The 25,828-nt window shown below is 35.4% G+C and overlaps 1 protein-coding gene across 2 annotated transcripts in view; it reads left to right on the forward strand.

Annotated features, from left to right (window-relative positions):
- Positions 1 to 23,265, forward strand: part of LOC131672486 (mitochondrial proton/calcium exchanger protein) — a 581,097-nt gene extending 557,832 nt beyond the window's left edge. Inside the window, exon 8 of one of the 2 annotated variants that reach the window (XM_058949751.1) lies at positions 23,003 to 23,265. In XM_058949751.1, coding sequence (XP_058805734.1) covers positions 23,003 to 23,071 — 69 coding nt within the window. In that variant the 3' untranslated portion in view covers positions 23,072 to 23,265. The remainder of the gene's footprint in view (positions 1 to 23,002) is intronic. The other variant, XM_058949759.1, reaches the window with a different exon arrangement.
- The last annotated feature ends 2,563 nt before the right edge of the window (positions 23,266 to 25,828 follow it).

Raw genomic sequence — 25,828 nt, forward strand, 5'->3', positions numbered from 1 at the left:
TTCATGTATATTTTTGTGAGTATTCTAATAGCCCCTAGTATTCACATTGTGTCGCTCATTATATTTTTTACATTATTCATGTTGTTAAAGACTCGTAGAGCAAGAAACATTTTATTAGTTTATAATACGGTTTGTAATCGATATAAATTAGTTCAGTCTCACTTTGATGAACATTTTGAAATGAATACATAGCATTTTACAAATTTTTTGGATATTTTTTTGATAAAACTATATATATATATATATGTATAAGTGATACAATCTGAACTGCAATATATCTTATTATATACTCTCAGACTATTAATTAAAACTGAGCATTTTATGCTCAACTCAATCACATGTCATATAAAATACATAACTGGTGTACGTAAAGCTATACTCTTAATATCATTCAATTCAATCGAATTCTAAAAAAGGAATGTATGGTTACAAATAATAGAAAATTTCAAGTGTTTCAAATTACAAACAAAGAAATCCACATTCAAACAAACTACCAAGTTTTTCATTTTTATATAGAATTGAAAATAATGTATTACGATGTTCAAGACAAACCCAAAAAGTATAATCTATACTCTTATAATTGAAGAATACATAACCTTATTCTTGCTGCAGTCCTCTTTTTGGGGTTTTTATTCCTCAAGATAACATTTGAGCTGTCATCCTAGGCACATCTGATATTTCCACAACAGAATCAGTGTCTAAACAGCGAAGAATCATCAATTCTCCTAGAAATTTGTGTTTTGATTTTTGTTTGATAAATAAATACCTCCATTCATTTATTGTCCAACAAAAATATTGAGTCATAATTAGAGGTACATACCTGATCTGTCAATCTCCCCAGCTATTTTAACGCGTATACCTTTTTCAAAATTCAATTCTGCTACATAATTGGAGATGTGAACCGCCAACTTGTAATTTCCATCAGTGATAGAACCACATCCATATAACTGATGAGTGTACTGATTGATTGCTTTAACAAATTTCATTTTGATATTCCCTTCAATCACTGTAGAAGATATCATTTTGTTATTTTGTTACATAAATATTATAACATACATAAGATATTTAGACAGAACTGTAAAATTACACTTACATATCAATCCTTCAGCTTTACCAACTTCCTCAAAAGTGACAGATTGCACTGGTCTGGCATTATTTTCAATACCAGTATGTTGTCCTAGATATTCGATCGTAGTAGCATCTTTTATCAGCAACTCAAACGGAATATAATTATTAGCTTCCTTGTAATAAGTTTGAGAAGCAGCTTTTGCCACACCGCCTTCAATATGCAATATCTAAAAAAATGAGAATTTAAGATATTAATGCATTTTAAAAACTAAAGCAATTTTGAACCCTGAGTCAACCATATGATAAACTTACTCTGCCAAGAGTCACCTCCTTTTCATACTTGGTGATCAAAACTTTTCCCCATACTAATACCACAACTTTTTTAATTTGAGCATTGCTCAAAACAAACTTAAACAGGTCGTACTTTTCCTTCTTTCCTACTATTGAAGGAGCATACAGTTCACTGACGTAACCAGTTACCTCTCTGTAAGAAAAAAAATAAATTGACATAACGAAAAGACATTGATGGAATGATCAAAATCACATAACAAATAATTTACGTTGTATCATCTTTATCCCTCCACTCACTGAAATCTTCATCAGCTGTATAAACCACAGCTTCTTGAACCATGTTTTCGTCATCCAGCATATTTCAAATGCGTATGGTCTGAAAAAATATAAATTCATACAATTATATATGTACTTTCCATTCCAACAAATTTGCAAAATAAATAAAGAAAAAACGTGTGCCCTCATTTTATGCAAAGTACAATGTACTCTTAATAATTAAATTGAACAGTCTTGATTAAACATTGTTTCATCATAGACACGTGCTCTTTTTATTACAACTAATTAATCACTTTCTTTTTTGTTAAAAGTTTCGAAGAAAACGAAGGACAACGTATTTTTCACCGTTTTTGAAATCAATTAAATGTGAAAAATTAAACGTGGAAAAATTGTAAAGAACGTGCTCGTCAACTTAACCTATTGATTCCCGCAATTATCTTTCTTTTTTTTCAAACAACAAAAACAAAAAATCCAAACAAAAAAAAATAATTACGTAAACGCTAATTGCATAATCTACTTACCTATTTTTTTGCTTGATAAGATAAGTCAATTTACTTTAAATAGCAGATGCAACTGGATGTTAATGTACTCGCGGGATTACTGTAAAATGATGCTTCAATGCTTTAGCCGGCTACATTATAAAGGCAAACACAGAACAAACTAACACAGTAGACACAACTATGTATAGTAACTCACATGACTACACTTCAGCCAATCAGATCACGAATAAAATGACTTCACTCGAGAGCCCATCACTTTTCTTAAGAAGGATTCGGCATCTCTTATTTTCTTCTTTTTCCCAATACCTGCTTTCTCTCGTTTCATTACCTAACCTAAACCTTTCCCTTATTTGTAGGCATTTTATTCTTCCCTCTACTTGAATTTCCTTTAATCTATACTTTTTCATTTCTTCTTTCAGTTCTTTCCACTCGTTTATGTATCTTGACTTCTCTAACTTTTCTTCTAATACTTTTTCTTCTTTTTTCTTTACTCTTCTCTTATTTCTTTCCAAAACTCTTCTCTCAATTCGTCTTCCTCTTCCCTCTCTCTGTATATTTTACTTTTTTCTAGCCTTTCCTCTCTCTCCTTCTTCTTACCCTTTTTATCTTTTTCATTCCTTTTCCTTTTCTTTAGTTCTCTCCATGCTTCTTTTTTTACTGAGCCATCTCTTACTTCTCTTATTTTGTTTTCATTGTTTTTTCTAATGCTGTTTCTTTCATTTCCTGTCTTCCTGTTACCTATCGTATTAAGTAATTTGGCGTGTTTATATCTATTCCCAATACCCACTTTATGTATTTTAGTTTTAATCTCTCTATTTCTTCATATCTCTTCCATACCCACATTTCTGCTCCATACATAATCACGCTTTTCGCCAGTGCATCGAACAGGTTCATCCTTAACTTCCAATTTTCTCTACATAGCTTTTTTCTTAGCCCCCATAGTATTCCGAGTCCCATATTTATTTTCCCATCTACCTTTTTTATCTGCTTTTTATTTCCGTTATTTTTACTTATTACATATCCCAAGTAGTTGTACTCTTTAATCATCTCTATCTTCTCACCTTCCCATTCGAATTCTTTTTCCTTCCCCCTTCCTCCTCCTCTCCTCCATTTCATCATCTTTGATTTTCCTACATTTAGCTCTAATCCCCTTTCATACAAGTATCTTTTTTATTTTTTCAGCATCGCTATCATTCCACGTTCACTCTTTGCCATCATCACTATATCATCTGCATTTCCTAATATCCATATTTTCTTTATTGCTATCACTACCCCTCCTTCTTGCACCTGTTTGATCTTCACTTCCAGGTCGGCGAAGGCAAGATTAAATAGCGTGGTACTCAAAGGGCATCCTTGCCTTTGTAAGTCTCAAACTCCCCAATTATTTTTCCTCCAACTTTTACCTTACTCCCTGTTTTTCTTATATATTTCTTCTATTCTTTTCCTAATTTTCCCATTTATCGCTTATTCTTTCATGATTTCCCATATTTTCTTCCTCTTTATCTTTTCAATAGCGGCCTTCATGTCGGCAAAGAATATGTATAGATTTCCTCCGTTTTCCCTTATTTCCTTCCCTATTATTGTTTGTAATATATATCTTGCATCCATTTTTCCTCTTTTCTTCCTGAATCCCATCTGCGTATCGCTTAGCATTTATTTTGCATCTAGTTCTATTTTCAGCTTTTTCCTCAGTATTTCCGCATATATTTTATATCCCATGTTCATCAGCGTTATTTCTCTATAGGTTTTCAGTTCTTCTTTCCTCCCTTTCTTATATATTGGTACTATTATTCCCTTCCTCCATTCTTCCGGGTATTCCTTTCCTTTCCATATTCCGTTTAAGCATTTTATCATATCTTTTACCAAGCCTTCCGTGCCTTCCATCCACGCTTCGTTTGCTATACCATCTTCTCCTGTCGTCTTTTTCTTTTTCATTTTTCATATTATCTCTTTTACTTCTCTTGCTTTGATTTCTTCACCTTCCTCTCCTTCGCCGTCTTCGGTTTCTTCCTCTTTGCTTTCTTCCTTTTCTTTCTCTCCCAGTTGTCCATTGAAGTGCTTTAACCATTCTTCTTTTCCTATATTTTCATCTAATCCAATGCTTTTCTTTCTATTGCAATTCACTTTATCCCAGAATTTTCTTCTCGTCTTATCTGTTCTTATTTCTTCTGCCACTCTTTTCCCCTCAGCTTCTTTCGCTTTTCTTATTTCCTCTCTGTATTCTCTCTTTGCTTCTAGGTATTGCCTCTTTCTCCTTCCCCTTTTTTACCTTATTTAACTCTGCCATCATCGCAGCCCTTTTTATCCTACATTCTTCTCTCCACCATCTCTTTTTGATCCTTTTTTTCCCTTATCTTCTTTTTTTACAACTGCGTTCCACACTCTATTTTTTATCTCTTTCCATTTTTCTGTTCCCTCTATTGCATCTATTAATCTCTGATACTCTCTTATACCTTCTTCGCTCCAGTCGTCTGTCATCCTTTCTTCCTCTTCTTTTCTTTTTTCTGCTATTTTGTCTCCCAATTCCACTTCTACTAGTAGGTGGTCCGACTTTACTCTCTCTTTTATTTGAACCCCTTTTATTGCCTCATCACCTTCCTCGTTATCTACTACATAATCTATCGTTGACCTTCCTCTCGCTTCTATACATGTTATTTCTTCCTCTTCATCTCCTTTTCTCTCATTCGTTATCACTAAACCCATTTCTCCTAGCCATTATATCATTTCTTCTCCCTTTGCGTTTAATACTTTATCCAATGCCTCTCTTAAATCCCTTATATCTGCCCGTATCTTTTCCATTATATCTTCTGCACCACTACTTTTTCCTCCTTCTCCTATCGTGTTGTACAATCCCTCTCCCCCCTCTCCTTCTATCTCGTACCCCTCACTTTCACTCTTACATCTTTTTACCTATCTCATTTCTCCTCTAATATTCTCCCTCAGCCCCTCTCCGCTCTCTCTCCCCCTCACCACCTCTTTTCTTCTTTTCCTCCACTGGGCCTTTCTTATCAATCCTTCCACCCTTATCTCTTAATTTTTCTGTTGTCACAAGTTTTTCCATCACTAACCCGTACGCCTTAATTCGTCTCTCTAATTCTGCTCGTGATCCAACCTTTATTCCCTGTCTTACCTTTTCTGTCTCCGCCTTTACTTCTTACCGCCCCTCCCTCTACCTGCCTTTCCCGCTTCCTGATTTTCTCTCTTAACCTCAACTTTTCTTTTTTCTTTATTCCTCTCTCTCTGCTTTTTCCTGTTCTTCTCCAAGCCTCTCTCTCTCTCTCTCTCTCTCTCTCTACTCCACTTCTCTTCCGGCTCCAAGCTCTTTTCACCTCTATCTCTCTCCTCTTTTCCTCTCTAACTTTCTCACCAAAACTCGCACAGTAATAGGGGCTAAGGGGATCCTGAGACACTTACTATGCGAGTTTTCGATGCCTACTCTACCGACGATCGGAAACGTTATAAATCCTCATGTTGGCGATCTGTGAGCTGCTTTATCGACAGATTTTTATCGACCTGCTTGACTGGATTCGTTAGTGACCGACTGCGTACCGACGTGCAGACCCCATGGGCCCCGCCGGCAGTTATCGACTCTTGTATCGACGTGTATGCTCTCGGCCCCATGCCCCATGCCACATGCCCCATGCCCCATGCCCCATGCCCCTTGTTCCATACCAAAATAAAAAACGTTTGCTTTATCTTGATTAATTGTGATTGAGGTAGGTCTGTGTAAGTATGAAAGCTTTTTTATTATCAACTTTCGGAGTTAGGTTTATTAAATAAACAGAGATATAACTTACATGAAAAAAAATCTATTTATTATCATAAATTATAGACAACTAAACAATTATTGAGGTTGAGCATGATGATTATATGCTTACAATGATTATATATGTACATATGATTATTTGTTTTTTTTCTTTCCGTTGTCAAACTGTTGATAGACTTTTTGTTTCGGAAAATTACTGGTGTTGCTTGAAAATTTTGAAGTGACTTGTTTCCATTTAGATTATTTTTTTTCATCTGGACCTTCTTGCAGAAGACGAGAGTACTTCACGTTTGGATAGCAATCCATATTATTTGAATGTTTGATGCTGAATGATCCGATGATGCTCAAGCAGCGCTACTTATAATAGCTGACAACTGCATTTGTCATAAATTCGAAAGAGTAAGAAGGATAGTTACGTTCAAATTTTTCCATCATAGTCATCAGAGGTTCTTCTATTTTTTCTTCAAACCATTTCGAATAGGTTTAAGTTGAGTAAAGAGGACTAGTTTCCACTTTGAACAGCTTGACTTTAATTTTTCCTGGAGATTGATTGCTAATTTGTTCTTGATACACAGCTGTAAAGACAACGTCTACTTCCCTTAGAAATGACTTTTTGAGCAAATTAAATAGCGTGGCTTGAACACATTCAGCCACATATTTGAAAAAAATCTTGTTTATTGAATAACGAATATTGCTGAGAATTCAGAAAAAGTTTAACATTGGTTACATTATACAATGATCAAATCTACTAAGATTTTTAGTTTTATCAGACTTGCGTTCTGTTTGAAAACCGAATACCATATATCTTGGTTTTTCCAATTAATTGGATGTTTTTACAGTCCAAAGACGTTTTGATGTTTGTGGTAATGCTGGATACTCATAACGTTCCCAGGACCGAAAACCCATAGAAATAGGTGCATCTTTCTGAATGAAATTGAACAACTGTATTTTACGCCTATCGGACATAATTACATACGGCATTAACCATTCAATTCTTGTGAGTTCTATTTTAAGAGGCTCACATGTATCAACATTATCAATTTTCACAGTATCTTGCATGACTGCGTTTAAATTATCTCTTGATCGAGTAAGAACAAGTTCATGCTTTACATTCACAACAATTTTGTTATAGTCTTCAGCAAATCATAAAATCATTGAAAGAGGTATTGACACATCAAAGTTACCATTGTTGTCAGTTATCTTCTTAGTTTCTTCAATATCAAGCCCGGCCAGCATTCTCCAGATATCGACTTTGATTTTGATTCAATGAAACCAAACCTTTCATCATACTTGTTAGTACAACATTTTTACATTTGTCTATCTCAATGGCATTAATTTCATATCGGATATCTTCGAATAGGTGACATATAGCATTATTGACGAACTTTGTTTCAGTAACAATAGTATCATCTTGTCTTCTTATTTTTCCAACGATGTGTAGAGAATTTTTTGATGGTAAAAGACAAATCTTGATGTTGTATCAATATACGAATTTCATCGCTATTATTGAACGTTTGTCAATTATAAGGTTGATGTGCATGAACTTCATAATGAGCTATGGATTCATCAAAAATGATAGGTGCTTGCACACTAAGTATTTCTTCCATCTTTGAGATGACAACAACACACAAATATACAAGTTAGTTTTTCAAATTTTTCACGTTTCTTCTTCTTTTTATTGCGGCACTTCCAACGACGTTCAGACCGAGATTTTTCAGGAACTGAATGTTACGACGTGTTAGACTTTTGGCTATCCGTCGATGACTGACTTTCTGAGCGCATGATGGAGTTGTTATATAGCCGTTGCCTACTTTATGATTATAAACTATTCCCATCATAAAACTCTTTTTATGTGTAAACGGATCGTGATTGTTTCACCACGAAAGTTTATTAAATTTCCTTCTTGATCAATTAGACGTAGCTGTAAATGATCGATAACTTTGACAGTCACAGGCAAATATATGATCTGTTTAAGAACTTCAATGATTTTATATCCCGGCGGTACATCTGGGAAGAATTCGTGAATGATATGTCCCTTATTTTTATTGACATATGCTCCAGATATTATGTTACGTTCGACGCGTAGCGCGTTCACTTTGAGAATGGCAACAGGCATGTCAGAGACATTATTTATATCTACGGGCAACAACCGTTTGGTGAAACCTAACAAACGTCCAATAGAGTTATTTGATTGAAAATCGATTGGTTCATTACAAGTTATTTCACTGCATAAAGTATTATTGGGCTTTATTTCAAATTTTATCCCTGTTGACTTCAAGTAACCTTTCAAATATTTATCTATGTCACCAATTTCATAACTGCCTATTGGTAGTTCAATTTCAATGTCACCAACTTTGAACTTATTGTGTTCAACATCAACATTTGGTATCGAATTGAATGTAATTCTACCAAACCAAGAACATAAGATTTATCTTTATCCAGTTCTATCGGTGGAAAATAGTATGTTTCTAGTATAGATGATCTACCAGACAAACTGAGGGTTAATGATTTAACCATGTTGAGTGATCCTTCAAAACTGAATTATTTATTAACAATTCTCAGTATTTATACAAATGGTAATTGTCATGATGCTCTAGCAAATCACATAAAAATTTCAAACATAAATGACCACAAGTATAAGTATTATAATTTTGATATTTCTTATAATTGTACTTGATTTGATTAACTTTGAAATATTTCATAAGATCTAGAGATGATCTTAAATCACCAAAACTATCAAAGTAATAAACATTTTTGCCATTTTTTCGATATGCTACCCAATGCGTACCAGGTCCTGAAGTATCATCATGATTTACAACAGCACACTCTTTGAATCGCGGACGCGTTGGCAGAGAGTTCCTCATAAAAACACCGCGAAAGTTCGCACTTTGCAATTAGCGAGCGTGTTTCTTTATATCACAATCTGTTAGAGGACGATGAGGTAGTTTTACTTCAAGTTTTTTTTTTTTATTCTTCTTAACTTTACTTGTTATATTGAAGGCTACACCAAAACCTTGTTTATATGGTCTCAAATATAGACCTTTACCAATAGCTAAAGCTTCAACACATTGGTTGTGTCTCTTCTGTTTTTCTAATTGTTTTTTGGCAGAACTCGCTCGGTTAACAGCCTGAGCTATCTCCGCTGGACCGCCTGCTAAAGATCCAAGAGCGCTGAGACCTGCAAAAACCGGAACGAGTGAAGGTAGAAAACCTCCTACTTTTGGGATTGGAAGTATTCGTGGTAAATTTATATTTTTCTTTCCACCAACACTTTTGATATTTTTATGTGCTGCGTTCAAAGCACTTTTAATAACAATTTTTGAGTTATTACTAGGAGTTATGGATTTCTTTGTCATACTGATTAATCTTTTCATACTCAAAGTCTTTCTCTTCTTGGAACGTTTTTTCGAAATCTTCTTCCTTTTCTTGAAATGCTTCTTGCCGAGCCCCATTCCAAAGGTTGATTTTGCTTTCATGATATTTGTAACAGCGTATGCTGCAGCTTTTTCACCTAAAGCAGCGTCAGAACTACGTACATGTTGCCAAGCTTTATTAACTAACACCTTGTCTGCAGAGTTTCGTGCTTGAATATCTTTATTTTTAGAGTAGGCAACGTCGTGATCTTTACATGCAGCGTCTAAGGGATTAATGCCAGGGTCTCCGCGAACCAATCGTTTATATAGCTTTGTTCCAGGTCCACAATACTGATAACCAGGTATATGAACTTCAGAAGGTAAGTTATTTATCAAGTTGTTCACTAGCCCTCTACCCGTTTTCCTCTTCTTTTTTCTCTCATGGACGAGCATTGTTTGAGCGTTTGATAATGAATGCACGAAACTTGTATATATAAACTCTTTTATAATAAAATTTATCAGTTTTAATTCAGAGTTTGATGTAAAATCGATATAAAGGAGTAGTCTCTGAAGCTTCCCTTGATAAATTTTGACTCTTTGACAGAAAAAAATGAAAAGAAATCGAAAAAGCATGGAGATCTATTGCCAGAGAGCATACGTGTAGTATGTTGAGGTGCTTCTAATTGTGGAAAGATAAATGCGCTTCTATCTCTTTTAACCCATCCCAATGGTTTGAAGTTTGAAAATATTTATATATATTCTAAGTCGCTGAACCAACCGAAATATAAATTTCTTGAGCAACTTCTTGAACCCATCAAAGGTGTTGAATACTTACCTTTCAGCGAGCATGATCTTGTTGTATCACCAGAGGAAGCACGACCAAACTCTATCATGATTTTTGATGATATTGCATGTGAGAAACAAGATAATGTGAAAGCATTTTACTGTATGGGAAGACATAGAAACGTTGATTGTTTTTACTTGTATCAGTCATATGCTCAAGTACCTAAACACTTAGTGAGAGACAACGTGAATTTTTAATAGTTTTTCGACAAGATAATATGAATTTAAAATACATCTGTAATGATCTTGTAAATACTGATATGTCATATCAAAGTTTTAAAGATATTTGTTCTTCATGTTGGAAAGAAGATTATTTCTTTCTTGAAATAGACAAAGATCTAAAAATAGATTCTGGTAGATTTAGAAAAGGTTTTGATAAGTTTATTACAAATGCAAATAACTCAACATAAAATTGGTAGTGATCAACTGGATTGCAAGTAGACAACATGTTTGATTTAAGTCAACAGATTGGTGTTCTTCATTAAGTGGAAAAAGCTCGTGAAGCAATACAACAGAAATATAATTTATTGAAGTCTGACAGATTAGAAATTGAAAAATTTGTTAAAGAAACTTTCAGGCCTATGATTGAACCACTTGAAAAGTTGGTTGATGGAACAAAACTTCCTCAGCAGAAAAAATCGAAAAATAAAAAACTGTTGCAACTTAAAAAAGAAGATGACGATGAAAAAGTTAGCTATGATGTAGAACAATTGTTTGAAAAGGAAAAAAAAACCTTTAGAAAAGTTATTAGATGAAGATGGTGGATTGGATGAAGCATCGAATGCTTATGAACTTCAGGAAAATGATGATATTGTTGAATTTCACACACCTGAAAGTGATTCACTTAACAAGTATTTATCAATGTTGCAAAGGAATCAAGTAACATCATTGGATATGATCTATGGAGTACGTAAATAGAAAGATGGTTCTTTTATGCTAGATGATAGACCATTGAATTTTGAAGGTGATAAAGTTGTCATAGGCAGAGATACTTATGAAAAAAGTCCTGGATTGATTGAATTATTGTTCAAGAAAAAACCTGATACTTCCATTATAACTGAAGATGAATGAGACACTTATGGTCGTATTGTAAAGAAAACGAATGCGCATAAAAAGTATTATAAACCTGAAGAGGCTATACGTTATCAAACAAGCGAAAAATTCCGAGATATTATTTCTAAGTTGATTAAAGACACACTAGTTAACTCATCATCTGGCCGAGGATTTTCTTTGAAGTCACCGTACAAAATTGCACGACTTGATAATCATACTGATTATGTACGAGGTGTGTTCAAAAAGTAAGGTGACCTTTTATTTTTAAGAAAAAATATTTATTTATTTATCAATATTTATGTTGTCCCCTTCAAAGTAATCCCCCTCAGATACAATACACTTATGCTAACGGTTTTTCCAATCCTCAAAGCACTTCTCATAAGCACTTTTCGGTATAGCCTTGAGCTCTTCCAGCGATGCAGTCTTTATCTCTTCAATCGTTGCAAATCTCCGTCCTTTCATAGGTCTCTTTAGTTTTGGGAACAAGAAAAAGTCACATGGGGCCAAATCCGGTGAATATGGTGGCTGAGGCATGATTGTGGTGTTGTTTTTGGCCAAAAAATCTCTCACAAGCAAAGATGAGTGAGCAGGGGCATTATCGTGATGCAAAAGCCATGAATTGTTGTTCCACAATTCTGGGCGTTTTCTTCGTATTGCTTCTCGCAAACGACGCATAACTTTAAGAGAATACTGTTTATTGACCATACGTCCATATGGTAAGAACTTCTGATGCACCACGCCATGGTAATCGAAGAAAACAGTGAGCAAAACTTTGACATTTGATCGAACTTGGCGTGCTTTTTTCGGTCTTGGCTCATCTGGGCTCTTCTAATGGGACGATTGGACTTTGGTTTCGATATCATAACCATATACCCATGATTCGTCACCAGTTATGATCCTTTTGAGTAAATCTGGGTCGTCGTTGACGTCATTCAACAGTTCTTGAGCGATGCTCATGCGACGGTTCTTTTGGTCAAAATTTAGCAATTTCGGAATAAACTTCGCTGATACACGTCTCATGCCCAAAACGTTAGAAAAAATTTCATGGCACGAGCCAAGCGATATACCAACATCCTCAGCAACTTCTCTGATAGTGATTCGACGATTTTCCAGAACAATTTTCTTCACTGCTTGAACGTTTTCATCAGTTGTTGACGTGCTTGAGCGTCCAGAGCGAGGCTCATCATTGGCATCTTCCCGGCCATCTTGGAAGAGTTTGTACCACTTGTAAACATTTTTTTTACTCAGAACAGTTTCACCGTATGCCACCGTCAACATTTCAAGTGTTTCGGAGCACTTTATTTTATTTTTTACACAAAATTTGATGCAAATCCTTTGATCCATATTTTTCGATAGCAAGAATTCGCCGAGCACGCAAAACACTTATAACCTTTACGCCTCTCACAACCAAACAAAAAATGCTGTACACTTGAAACTTGGTACAGATGTTCGGGAAGAGTGTACCAACATAACAAAACAAAACATAACAAAATCGATAATCGAAAGTACGTTGCCCGTGGAATTTGAAAAGTCACCTTACTTTTTGAACACATCTCGTATATTGGGATGATCCCAATGAGCATGTGGAACATATTAATTGCTGAAAGATAAGCTGGTAATCAAAATCATGTGAATGAAATTCAGTCTATAATCGAAGAATTGAGAGAGGCTGAAATAATACATTAGTAGTGTTAGTTAGCTTTCAAGCTCATTATCGTTATGAGCATTTTTGACTTCATTTTTGACGTCATTTGAAATCATTGTCTATAGATATCACTCGCGGTCCACTTGGCTTAGGATTCAAGTTTACAAATGATGGTCAGTTTCATATAGAAAATAAAAGGCTTTGTGTAATTGCTGATGCTACAGACTTGGACACTGTCAATGTGAAATTTTTACGAAAAGTTGTCAGTGACGCGTCAGAAAAAATTTGTATCATTAAAGATGTTCAGAAGCATGAAGTTGATGAAATACGTTCGAATAATCAGTTTTTATACGGTGACATTGAACAAAAATTGATAAGTATCAACAAGAATATTTCAACACTGAATTCAAAATTAAGTGCTATTGAACAAGAACTTTTAAGTTTGAAGAAAAATGGAGAACAAACTTAAAACAGTCGTCGAGGAGCTTTCTAAGCCAGCTCGTCGTAATTATTTACGTAGACCATTTGACATTCGTGATATTGATGAGACATGGCAAATCGATCTTGTTGAAATGATAACATATGAACGAGAGAATAAAAGTTATAAGTACATCTTATGTGCTATTGACAGCTTTTTTGTAAGTATGCTTGGTGTGTTGTAGCCAAACAAAAAACTGGAAAAGATGTTGCAAAGGCTATGGAATCTATATTTGTAAAAGGATGAGGCCAAAGAAGATATGTCTCGACAGAGGTCGTGAATTTTATAATAAAGATTTCAAAAGTTTAATGACCAAACATAACATCCATATATACTCTACATACAGTAAACTAAAAGCATCGATTTGTGAACGATTTAATAGAACTCTAAAAAATAAGACGTGGAAAAAGTTCTCGCTAAATGGTAATTATAAGTGGTTGGATATACTACCTGATCTAGTTTCACAATACAATAATTCTAAACATCGAACAATTAGAATGAAGCCCAGTGAAGTGACTACAGCCAAAGTACCAGATATATTGAATCGATTGTCTTTTAAAAATCATCGACCTCTAACAAAACGGACAACATTCAAAGTTGGTGATAAAGTACGAGTCAGCAAAAGTAAGCAGATTTTTAAGAAAGGTTATACACCCAATTGGTCAACAAAAATTTTCACAATTGATAGAATTATGAAAACAGTTCCATTTACCTACCGTTTGAAAGATTATCAAGACAAACCTATTGCTGGCGGATTTTATGAAGAAGAATTACTCAGGACAAAATATCTAAATATTATTATTTGATAGAATTATTTGATATACGAGGTGTGGCTATTAAATAACGAGACTGGTGATATAAAACATTTTATTTTGATATTATGTATATTTATTTATTATCACCTTCAATATATACCCCTCCTCTATCCCTACATCGCTCCATGCGAATCTTCCATTGTTCGAAACAGTGCAGAAAGTCTTTTTCTGTTAGTTCCTTCAGGACGCGCGCCGCTTTTTCTTTCACAGCTTCAACAGACTCAAATCTTGTTCCTTTTAATGCAGATTTCACCTTAGGAAAGAGATAGAAGTCGCACGGTGCAAGATCCGGCGAATAAGGTGGATGGTCTAACACTGGGATGTTGTACTTGGCTAGAAACTTCTTGACGGACAGTGCGGAATGAGCTGGCGCATTGTCTTGATGAAGAAGCCATGACTTATCCTTCCACAGTTTGGGTCGTTTTTTTCTTATTCTTTCACGGAGTTCAGTAAGAACGTGAAGATAATAATGTTGGTTAACTGTTTCACCTTCAGGAACCCAGTGAAGGTATATAATTCCATGAATATCGAAAAAAACAATCATCATTGCTTTGAATTTTGATTTGCTCATTTTCGCTTTTTTGGCTCTTGGCGAAGTTGAACTCTTCCAGTGCATGGATTGGCGCTTTGTTTCAGGATCATAGGTAAAAAACCAAGATTCGTCACACGTTATTACCTTTTCTAATAAGTCTGAGTCTTTTTCAATCGCATTCAAAGTGTCAATACAAATATTTTTGCGAGCTTCTAGTTGTTCAAACGTGAGGATTTTAGGCACCAGTTTTGCACACACTTTTCTCATGTTAAAATTTTCATGTAAAATTTGCCGCACATATTCTTTGTCAATTCCTATAGATTCAGCAATCGCACGAATACTTAGCCGACGGTCAGATCGAACAAGATTACCGACTTTTTCGATATTTTCATCCGTTTTTGACGTGGAAGGGCGACCCGAACGTGAATCATCTTCAACACCTTCTCGGCCATCTTGAAAACGCTTAAACCACTCAAAAACACGTGGACGCGACAAACATTCATTGCCATACACTTGTTTCAATAAATTATAAGTTTCAGTTGCAGTTTTTCCAAGTTTCATGTGAAATTTCACAACAATCCGTTGCTCTATTTTTACGTCGATCATTTTTCCGGCAAAACAAAAAAACAGCTCGTATAGAAACGAAGGCCACGGCTACACTGGTTTGTCTACAGACACGGTAGACATCGCATTCGAAAGAGTAGGCTTCAGGCTAAACAGCTGACAGTCATTAACCTTTGGCGCATGCGTACTTTTTCTGTAGCAGCGCTAGTCTCGTTACTTAATAGCCACACCTCGTATTATTTGATAGAAAAAGTTGTAAGAAAAGTGGTGATCATTATTATGTTAAATGGTTGGGATTTGATGAATCTCATAATAGCTATGTTCATAAAGATGATATGTGAATAGTAAATGAATAAAATATTATAAAATATATATTTTATGTTTCTTTAGTTCAAATTCCTTACATTTCTGTAACAGTATTGGTGTAATAATTTTACTCAAACGATGAATTCTCATTTTAAAATGTTCTCTATCGCAAACCATCCACATCCATTCTCCTTGTCGAGCAGTTCGATGTACATATGCCCACGTAACCATCAACCTCCATACAGTCCCGAAATAGCCCTTTGTGACTTTTGGCTGTTTTCAAAACTAAAAAAACCACTCAAATAATACCGATTCGATGACAAAACAACGGTTGAAAACAATGCGACGAGTGTACTTAAGGCTATCCCTAAAAATGAGTTCCAGGACTGTTTTGAAAAGTGGAAACATTGATGGAACCGTGTTATTCAATCAAGTGGGGATTACTTTGAAGAATGCCACCCACCAAATGATAAAGAATAACGCTAGCACGAAAATATAAAGGTAGGTCCGATACTTTCCGGACAGACCTCGTATTTGAATTTTTTCTTGAAAACGTACAGACTTGTATGGTTTTTCTCTGAAATTAAATAACACTGATTGAGTCTAATTATATATATGTTCTATGTTTTAAAAATATAAATATACATCGTACTCAATTTTGTAATGTCCACGTGCTAATGTATTAGTTGACTTATTACATACAAGTCGGGTTTTTCTTCGACCCGAGGCGCTCGCGAATCTAGGTTGACGGAGTGGAAAAGCCAAGTGAATTTCCGTCTAGTAAACGAACAGCCTTGTCGTTTACGTCGGGAACTTTCAAAAGGCCGGAATAAAGGAATTTGGTTGTTTTTTATTATTGCGCTCGTACGTATCACTGGTCAGAGGATACATCGGAGCACAATACTCTATCTGCCTCTCCTCTGGCCTGATAGGATAAGGTATTTCGGGATGTATAATGTTCTCTTTTGTTAACGGTAAAATTTCAATGTATTCAGAAAAGTGATTAGATATATCACATATGATAAAATGAGCGTCATAACCACTGAGATTGTGAAAAACTACAGGCACTACATGAGAATCTCGAAAGTTCAGATTACAACTTTGATGAGCTGCACCTCGATATTTTTTTGTCAAGTGACAATGACCGCGAACTTTCGTTGAAAAATTCATTGGTTTTTCACAGATATGACATATATTTGACGTTTGGAATTCATCAAGTTCCTGCTGTATTAGTTCATCCATAGGTTTCGGATGATTGTATGTTTTTGATGTAATAAGCTATATTTTTTTATTTGATTTGATTTGATTTGATTTTTTATTTTCTGTATGATAAAGGGGAAAAATTATTTTACCCTCTAAACCAAACACATTGACTGATATCACGCTGCTTAATTTTTAAAATTTGTTTATTTGATTCAAGGAGACTTGAAATGATATTCCATCCAAAATCATTTTATTCTCATGTGATTATAGTGACTTATTCTTTGAGGGTGATCTGTTTGTGAAATTTTACATATGGCTGCTAAGATTGATCATACAAAACATTTGTTATCACTATTTTTCACATTTATGCACACATGCTTATTTCTCAAAAATTTTGGTAAAGGTATATAAGAGCTTCCACTACGCATTGGATTGAATTTATTGATATTAATCTGAAGATTGATAATAGAATCCAAAGACCATCCAGACTCGTTACTTTCAAATGTCTCTACTTCTATTAGCAATTGACTTTTAATATTATCATTGAACCATTGCTTGAGAAGGGTTGAAACATACATTTCAATGTTTTGCGTAGTGAAGTGCTTTGTGTCATAAGTCTTTTCCAACTCATCTTGGTTGCTCGAATATTTCCAAAATTTGCATGAAAGCACAGCATTAACTTTACAAACATTATGTTTTTTTTTTAAATTTTAACTTTACTTACAAACAAACTGCATGCATCTTTCAAAAATGATTCTATATCAATATACTAAATGTTAGCTATAATGCTAGTTTTCAAACTATTTTCGAAAGCACTATCCAAATTAACCCATTGCACACGATTTTTTATGCTACTACCGAAACCTGTTCCACGAACTTTACAATTTTCTAACAGTAAGTTAATGCATTCAAGTTTGCCAATAGTACTAAGCAGTGATTGTTTTTGCTGTACGCTAAGTGATGATTGCCTTAAAATTTTATTCAAAGTTCGCAATGAAAAAATACGTTGTTTTTCCATCTCTCTATAAGATTCTTATCACGTACATTTTTTGAAATAATAAGGTTTGTAGCTTCTTCAATCGCATGAAAATGTTCCAAACAATCATTTAAGATTTCCATTCTTATGGTATGCACATGAATGAAGCAGAGATCAATCACGAATGAGCTAACACCGATATGGACTGTCATATATTGCAACGGTAGTCGATTCAATTAATCGATCCGTTTGCAATTCTATTACTCGCGTGTTAGTTCGAACGATTAAGAGAGAGAGAGAGAGGGGGCGCGCGAGAGTTTGAAATAAGCAGTTAAGCCTCAGCTGTTTTCGCGAAAATACCGCCAAATTATTTTGCACTGTGTTTCGCCGTGTCAATCGAAGTTTTCTGGGACTATTTTTTTACGTGCGTGAATGCAACAGCATTGTAGCGGCAGTAGAAAGCAGCGTTGCAGCATCAGCAATAAAAGCAGCAGCAGATTGGAAATGAGGCAGCGCAGCCAATTTATTTGAGGAGAACCGTTGATTCTACAACAATTACGGCTGATCACCGTAATTGCAACGCACGGTAGATGCACCTCCCTTTATTGTTGCGTGATAAAATACGTTCAAAAGTATTTTGTCAATCGCGATCTTGAATCTATTTGTATTCGCGCCGAGCGTTAGTTTTCACGGCAATTTTCGAATTCTCTCTCTCTCTTTCTCTCTCTCTCTCACCGAATATTAATAGTTAATTGTAGATCCTGTTCGCGTGCGTTAGTCTTTCGGCCCATAAAAGACTGTAATTTTTATTGATTAAACTCAGTTAATTTTATTCGCCGTTTACGTCATTTCATTTTCTACTAGCTTAAGCAATTTATAAAGGCTTAGGTTTTAATCCGATTTTATTTAGGAGATTAGGCGGATTAGGCATAAATTTAGTCACACCTAAGATAGATCGAGTGACACAAGTCAAGTAACTTAAGGTGAGTTCAACTTAGTTAGAAAGAAGACACTGAAACCAAATCATCAGACGTAAAGGCGAATACACGTATAATTATACGCGCTTAACGGAGCGACGGTTAGCATCGTGGGAGTTTGGGCGTTAATAAATTTCTCATTTTGCTAGATAACCACCCCGTTACAATATATGTATGTGTATCAGTTCTCTTCACAGCTGCTTGATCCAGAAATATATACTTCCTCCTCATACTCATCACAAATTGAAGGCTCAACCAAATCTTCATCAGACGACTCTTCAAATATGTCATCATCCGAAGAATATTCCAAGTCTTCATCCATTGGACTTTGAACATAATTATGATAAGCTCTATTGATCAATTCATTATCCTCACTAAACATTTCTTCATTTGATTCTATCGTAAACTCCATAAGCAACTCTGCTAATGGTCGGTTATGTGGAATTTCCTTTTCACTAATGTCTTGAGCATGTTTCGGGTAGCAGATTGTGAAAGAATGATTTCATTATCACTAGCAGTTTCTTTTGTATACACATATTTTAAAAGGGTGGGGGGATATCGCGATGTGCTATCAAATTTGAGAATTGTCCGATTTGCCGTGTGAAAATAATAGCTATAGTTGAAGCTTATCTTTCATAATTAAAAAAATGATTTAAAAAAGGACTTACAATATATATTTATTTGAATCACAAAACGAATCTTTACTATTTCATTTTGTTATAAAATCAGTATAAAAACATAAGTATTATAAAATAAATCACAAAATTATCACAACTTAATCTAGTCATTTTTTTGGTTCAAAAGTTAAAAACTCGGTTAATTCGAGAATCTTGCAACCCTCAAGTTTATGAAGTCTCGATCGTTTTGTGCTGACAGATGAGCATGAACTCGAGCGTTTTTGATTCAGATTTAACTAAGGGGTGGTGTTTGGTTGTGTATGTGTTTTTGTGTCATGAGTGGAACTGTTAGAAGAGGAAGAAGTGGTTGAGGATGAGGAATCAGATGGTGATTCATCAGAACTCGTACCAATGATTGATTTTGAACGTGGAGGAGGTTTTTGCTGTCTAGTTCTTGGTTTCGATTTATGTGTACTTTTAGCGTCTGATTTTTTGTCTAGTTTGTTATTTTTTACGTTTCCTGTTATTTTAATGTCACTAATTATTTTTGAATGTCCCTTGCTAGTTTTGTTTATTTGTCTATAGAGTTCTGTACGTTTTTTATCCGTCTTGTCATTTGTTAAGTGTTTTTTGTTTGATCTATTACTTGTTCAGTTTTTGTTTGATTTTTCTTTTTTCATCCGTCTTGTCATTTGTTGAATTTTTGTTTGATTTATTTTTTGTTTTATCTATTTTCTTACTTGTTGAGTTTTTCTTTTGATTGTGAATATTTTTTTGTATGAGTAAATATGAATCTGTGTTTGATGTGTTTGTACATTTTTTTACTATTTTATTTTGTGATCCAGACTTTTTAGGGATGCGAGGTACAAGGGCCATACGATTATTTGGAACGTATGGTTCCAACTCCTTAACTGTTTTTATATCACAGCTCTGAAAAAAATTTTGTTGATAAATAATTGAGAAAGTATTATATATATGTATACACACATACACTTGAAATTTATTATCAGTCTATTACCTGTTTATTTTTTTTCCATTTGAGAAATTTTCTCCGCTGCTCACGCTTTGAAAACTAATACAAAATATTGAAATATTACATAATATGATTGAAAATATAAAAATAATTACATCTGAGAGGGGGGTTTATTGACTATCTGCAGACTGCTCTACGTTCTGTACCTCCAAGTACATGTTGTTGAATTCAATCTGTAAATAGCATATCAATGTGTGAAAATTTTTTGAAAAAGAACAAGATATAACCTTATCACAATATATAATGATATCCACTTGGCTATAAGTAGCATGATCAGCTATACTGTACAGAGCAACAAATTGCAATCTTGAGGCAGACACCTCTTCAGCTATTTCGGTCAGTGGTAGCAGCAACGACTTCTAAATAATCATAAGACGCTGGAGCGCACATTTGCTAAAATCAAAAAGATATTTGACTTTAAAAGCTCTTACAAATTTATATATAATTTTTTAATGATTTTATTATACTTACTTGACTATCAGTAGCTTTATTAGCCTTACTATTCAGTACATCAGACGTTTCAATGCTGACTCTATTGCTCTGAATAGCAGACTGCTGAAAACATAATAACTTAACTTTCACAAGCTTCCAAAATTATAAGTCATTGTAAAATTACAATACTCACATTTTCAACATCACATGTAACCCCGCTGGTTTGAGCAATAGGTTGTGATACATACTAAAATAAAAAAAACACTTTACTTCATAAGCTTCTATTACTTTACACATTTTGACATGTCAATACTTACATCAACGCTACATGTAACAACTTCACCGACTTGCACATCAACAGATTTTGGTAAAAGGTCATGTTCTAAAACTCTGAATTTTATCATTTGTAACGGGGTATTTCTTTCGGGACGCGAATAGAAATCTTACCCATTAGAGAAAGGATATCCCTTCTGTTGCGAGGCTGACCGCCACCTCGATCAGCTCGTTCGGATCAGCTCGATCTTCTGACCTCTCGCCCTAGAGCCCGAGAAAGCCCACACGTGGAGGACACGTGTGGCGATTCCGGGTTGCCCAGTGACTCAAGGTCGGGCAGATTCTGTTATGGGCGATAGGAGAGGAAAACTAAAGGGAGTTCGAAAGGAAAAGTCTCAGCTAGTTCTCGAAAGATTTACAGGTTTATTTTCCTTTGCCGCGTTAGATCATACAAAGGTAACGCCGTGGCCGAGAGATTTCGCAGGGTATATCGCGCTCGCGAAGAGAGAGAGAAAGACGCGCACTGTCTACTTTCGCCTTCTCGCCGCGCGCACTTACAATTAATGTCGGGAACTTACGCTGCGGGATCGAGTTACTGCTGCCAAGGGTATCCTCGACGGTATTCGCGAGTTGCGTCGGCTTCCGGCCCTTCCTCGCGGCACGCCTCCCAGTCAAGGTTTTCCCTGCCCGGGTTCGCAGTTGCCCGCGATCCTCGACTGTTGCCTCAGATCGCTCTAGGCAACTGACAGTAATAGGCAGCGAATGACCTTGCCCTGGGGCGTGATTCTCAGCGACCTTAGAACCACCGAGCCTTCGCGCAATATCGGTCGAGACGTTCCTTCAATTTCCAGTGCACTCACTCGTCACTCTGGTTTTTCTTGCCCGCAGTCCGGACTTGACTAATCGTACGCATTCCTCACTCCTTTGTCGCGCACGCCGGCCGGCGGCCTAATCGCTCTCTTTCCCCTTCCCCTTATTCCTACTGTCCCGTGCTACGCGCGCCTAACACGCGCTGGTCGGCGCCCTAATCTCTCTCCTCTCTCCCACTTTTTCACTCGTTCGTCTCGCGGGCGCTTCTCCTTCTCTGGTTTATTTTCACGGCTTTTACGTCGCCCCACGCGATAGAGGCGCTTAGGTTTCACCTTTAACGAGTGACACTCGTTACACATTTGATCCGCTGACATAGATATTAATTCATCAGTTTGCGTTCCAACATCATTTTTCTCATAGCGTGTACGTTGGTAGAATTCAAGTGACTAAAAATATAAAATAATCATGATGCTGTTCAAAACTTCCCTTCGAAATATAAATTTTTAGTTCGTGAATAAAACTTACAGTACGTAGAAGTAAAGAAGATATCTTCAAATGATGAAATCTTGGATCAATCCTATGTTCACTTGCTCTTTCACAATTTGCATGTTTACATATATCAGTAATAAAGAAACACCGCATTTTTTTTCTTTCTGTCTTTCATACACGTTTAAACTGCACAATGAACTATTTTATATTGACGCTAGATTTCTATTTCTTTCAAATCGAACTACACTTTAAAAAGAGAAAAAGCATGGAGTGTTTTGAAAATTTTGGAATACTCGAGCTATAGCGTAGCGTCTCAAATTTTTACGACTTATGGAGTTTCAAACTATACGCGCTCGCATTGGTGCAAACATGTGTGAGTATGCGTGTGTAGCATTGATTTTTTTTCTAAGTCTAGTTTCGAAAAAGCATTTAACATATTTTAAGAGAGAAAAAAATTAAAATATATATACTAGGGAAATAAACTAGGGACGCGGACAAGGTTATATATGCAACATCGATAACCTGAGCATTCATTCAGTTTTCTACATTGTGTATAGTATCAAACATAATTATACTCATTCAATATCAAAAAGAATATGTATGTAAAAACTTTGACTTTATAACTATAATACTTAAATATTTAATACGTTATTTTTGTAATACATATAACTTACGTTTTCTCTTCCTTTGATCGGTTCACAGATCCAACACCATGGACGCTATCAACCTAGTTGCAAAAACTCCAAGCTTTTTACCCACAAAAAAACTTAAAGATTTGGAGCAAAATATTCTCTACGCTATCACCGGCATGAAAAAAGTAAACACTAAATATGGTGTGAACATCGTTCTAGAATTGGATGCATCATTTGATATTTTTCTTCCCTATAAAGTCAACGAACTTCTCTTCCAGAACAAATCTTCATATGAGAATTTTAAGAAAAAAGTGAAAGAGCGGAATATAAAATTAAAATTTCTCGGTGGATGTTTGATTAAATTTATGTAGAGAATTGAAATTTGATAATAAAAAAGCGTTTATACTTACACAGACCTACATCTTTTTTCATTCATTTTGACTGAGATCATGAAACTCCCACCTATACTTTCTACTCAATCACAATTAATCAACATAAAGCAAACATTTTTTATTTTGGTATGGAACAAGGGGCATGGGACATGGGGCATGGGGCATGGGGCCGGAGGCATGCACGTCGATACAAGAGTCGGTAACTGTCGGCGGGGGGCATGGGGTCTGCACGTCGATATAAGAGTCGGTAATTGCCGGCGGGGCCCATGGGGTCTGCACGTCGGTACAGAGTCGGTGACAAACGATTCCAGTCAAGCAGGTCGATAAAATATATACAGGGTGTTCCAGACCACCCGTACACCCCCTCTAGAATCCAAAATAATGGATTAATCAAAAACTGCTTCAGACAAAAGTTGCTGGGCTTCGAGGGGGACATATCCGTACGACCTTGGCTTTGACCTTGGAGGTCATGTTCAAGGTCATTTCAAGGTCAACTTTGTTTTTTTAAATAGGAACCCCCATTTTTGACCCCGGATTCGGAAAGAGCGGGAAATTTTACGTCCAAAATGGTATTTTTAAATTTTTTTTCATGGCCTTGAGAAGGTCGATTTAAGGTCAAATGCTTGAAAATCTGCCTAAAAGCGTTTTTTTAATTTTTAAGATATCGAAAAATGACCTCTACAAAATTTGTTCAGAATAGAGTGGGCCACCCAATGCACCAAAAACCTTTGACCTTTAACCTTATTTTGAAGGTCATTTCATTTTTTTGTAATGGAAACCCCTCTTTTTGACCCCGAATTCGCACATAGCGCGAAACTCAACACAATACCTTATCCAAACGTCGGGTTTCGCGCTATGTGCGTATCCGGAGTTAAAAAGAGGGATTTCCATTACAAAAAACACTTCGACCTTGAAATGACCTTCAAAATGAGGTTAAAGGTCAAAGGTTTTTGGTGCATTGGGTGGCCTACTCTATTCTGAACAAATTTTGTAGAGGTCATTTTTCGATATCTTAAAAATTAAAAAAACGCTTTTAGGCAGTTTTTCAAGCATTTGATCTTAAATCGACCTTCTCAAGGCCATGAAAAAAAATTAAAAAATACCGTTTTGGACGTAAAATTTCCCGCTCTTTCCGAATCCGGGGTCAAAAATGGGGGGTTCCTATTTAAAAAAACAAAGTTGACCTTGAAATGACCTTGAACATGACCTCCAAGGTCAAAGCCAAGGTCGTACGGATATGTCCCCATCGAAGCCCAGCAACTTTTGTCTGAAGCAGTTTTTGATTAATCCATTATTTTGGATTCTAGAGGGGGTGTACGGGTGGTCTGGAACACCCTGTATATATATTGTAAAATTTCACCTAAGTGGCTACAATTTACACATTTTCTTTAATAGTTCATACCCGATATTAATTGATATAGCATTAAGTGAGAATTTGAGTTTTCGTGTTTCAATATATTTACTTTTATATAAGGAATAATGACATAAAAAAATATTTTTATCGATAGTATGTTATGATATTCGGTTTTAATTATAATTAATAAATTATGTTTAGCTAATAGGTACCCGCGTTAAAATAAACGTGAGAAACTATTAGCAATGGTAGGACGTATGTCCCAGAGACAATGTTAATACTCGTAAAAAAATAAGCCTACGTTGTACCGTAACATTGATTCAGGGTCACTCTCTACCTTATTTATTTAATTTAACGAGAACAATCTCTGGTTTAGGCAAACAGAGTATGTTCTCATAATGTCTTACGAGAATCCGCACAAGACTCGGCCTAACGTCAGGCAACGCACCTGGGCATATGCTGAGAATTCTTATGCAGACACTCTAGACTATCAAATGATTAAGTAAATTTTGTAAGGAAACACCAGAAGGATCTATCTCGTAGAGAAATATATTTTCCCATGAGTTGTCCTTATGATGCTGTTGGGAGAGGATGGTAGTTAGGCCAAGTAGTGACAAATGATTAAACGTAGATTAGAGGACGCTCTAATCATTCATTAAACCATCAATCACCATACGCATCGTGCGCAAGGAAAGGAAAGAATCTCCTTGCGGCGAACGCAGGTGTATTTACACATGGGCGAGGATTCGCAGTTCCACCCCACCAAAATTACACAAACTTTTCACAGTTCGCACGAGAACTTTCGAGTATTTCGGATATTACCTTGCTTATTATTAGTTATTGCATATAGTTTAATAATTTACAATTTATCTCTACAATTTTTATTTTTTTTACGATTAATAAGCCAATCTAATTGATAATTTTATTGAAATGAATTTATCATTTGATATATCAGTGTTATTACGCTATACTTTAAATATAATTTTTTAATTATTTCACTTTTTCGCTTTAATTAATAGCATTGCTAAAATTTATAGACTATCTTGCTAGTTTGAGATACATTTTATTGATAAAATATGAGAGGCGTTGATAATTTTATTTAAACGATTATCAACTGCTCAAATTCGCAATTCGTACTCTAAGCTATGTT

Source organism: Phymastichus coffea, unplaced genomic scaffold (genome assembly GCF_024137745.1).
Source record: "Phymastichus coffea isolate CEN01 unplaced genomic scaffold, Cenicafe_Pcof_1.1 PCOF00012, whole genome shotgun sequence".
Lineage (NCBI taxonomy): Eukaryota > Metazoa > Arthropoda > Insecta > Hymenoptera > Eulophidae > Phymastichus > Phymastichus coffea.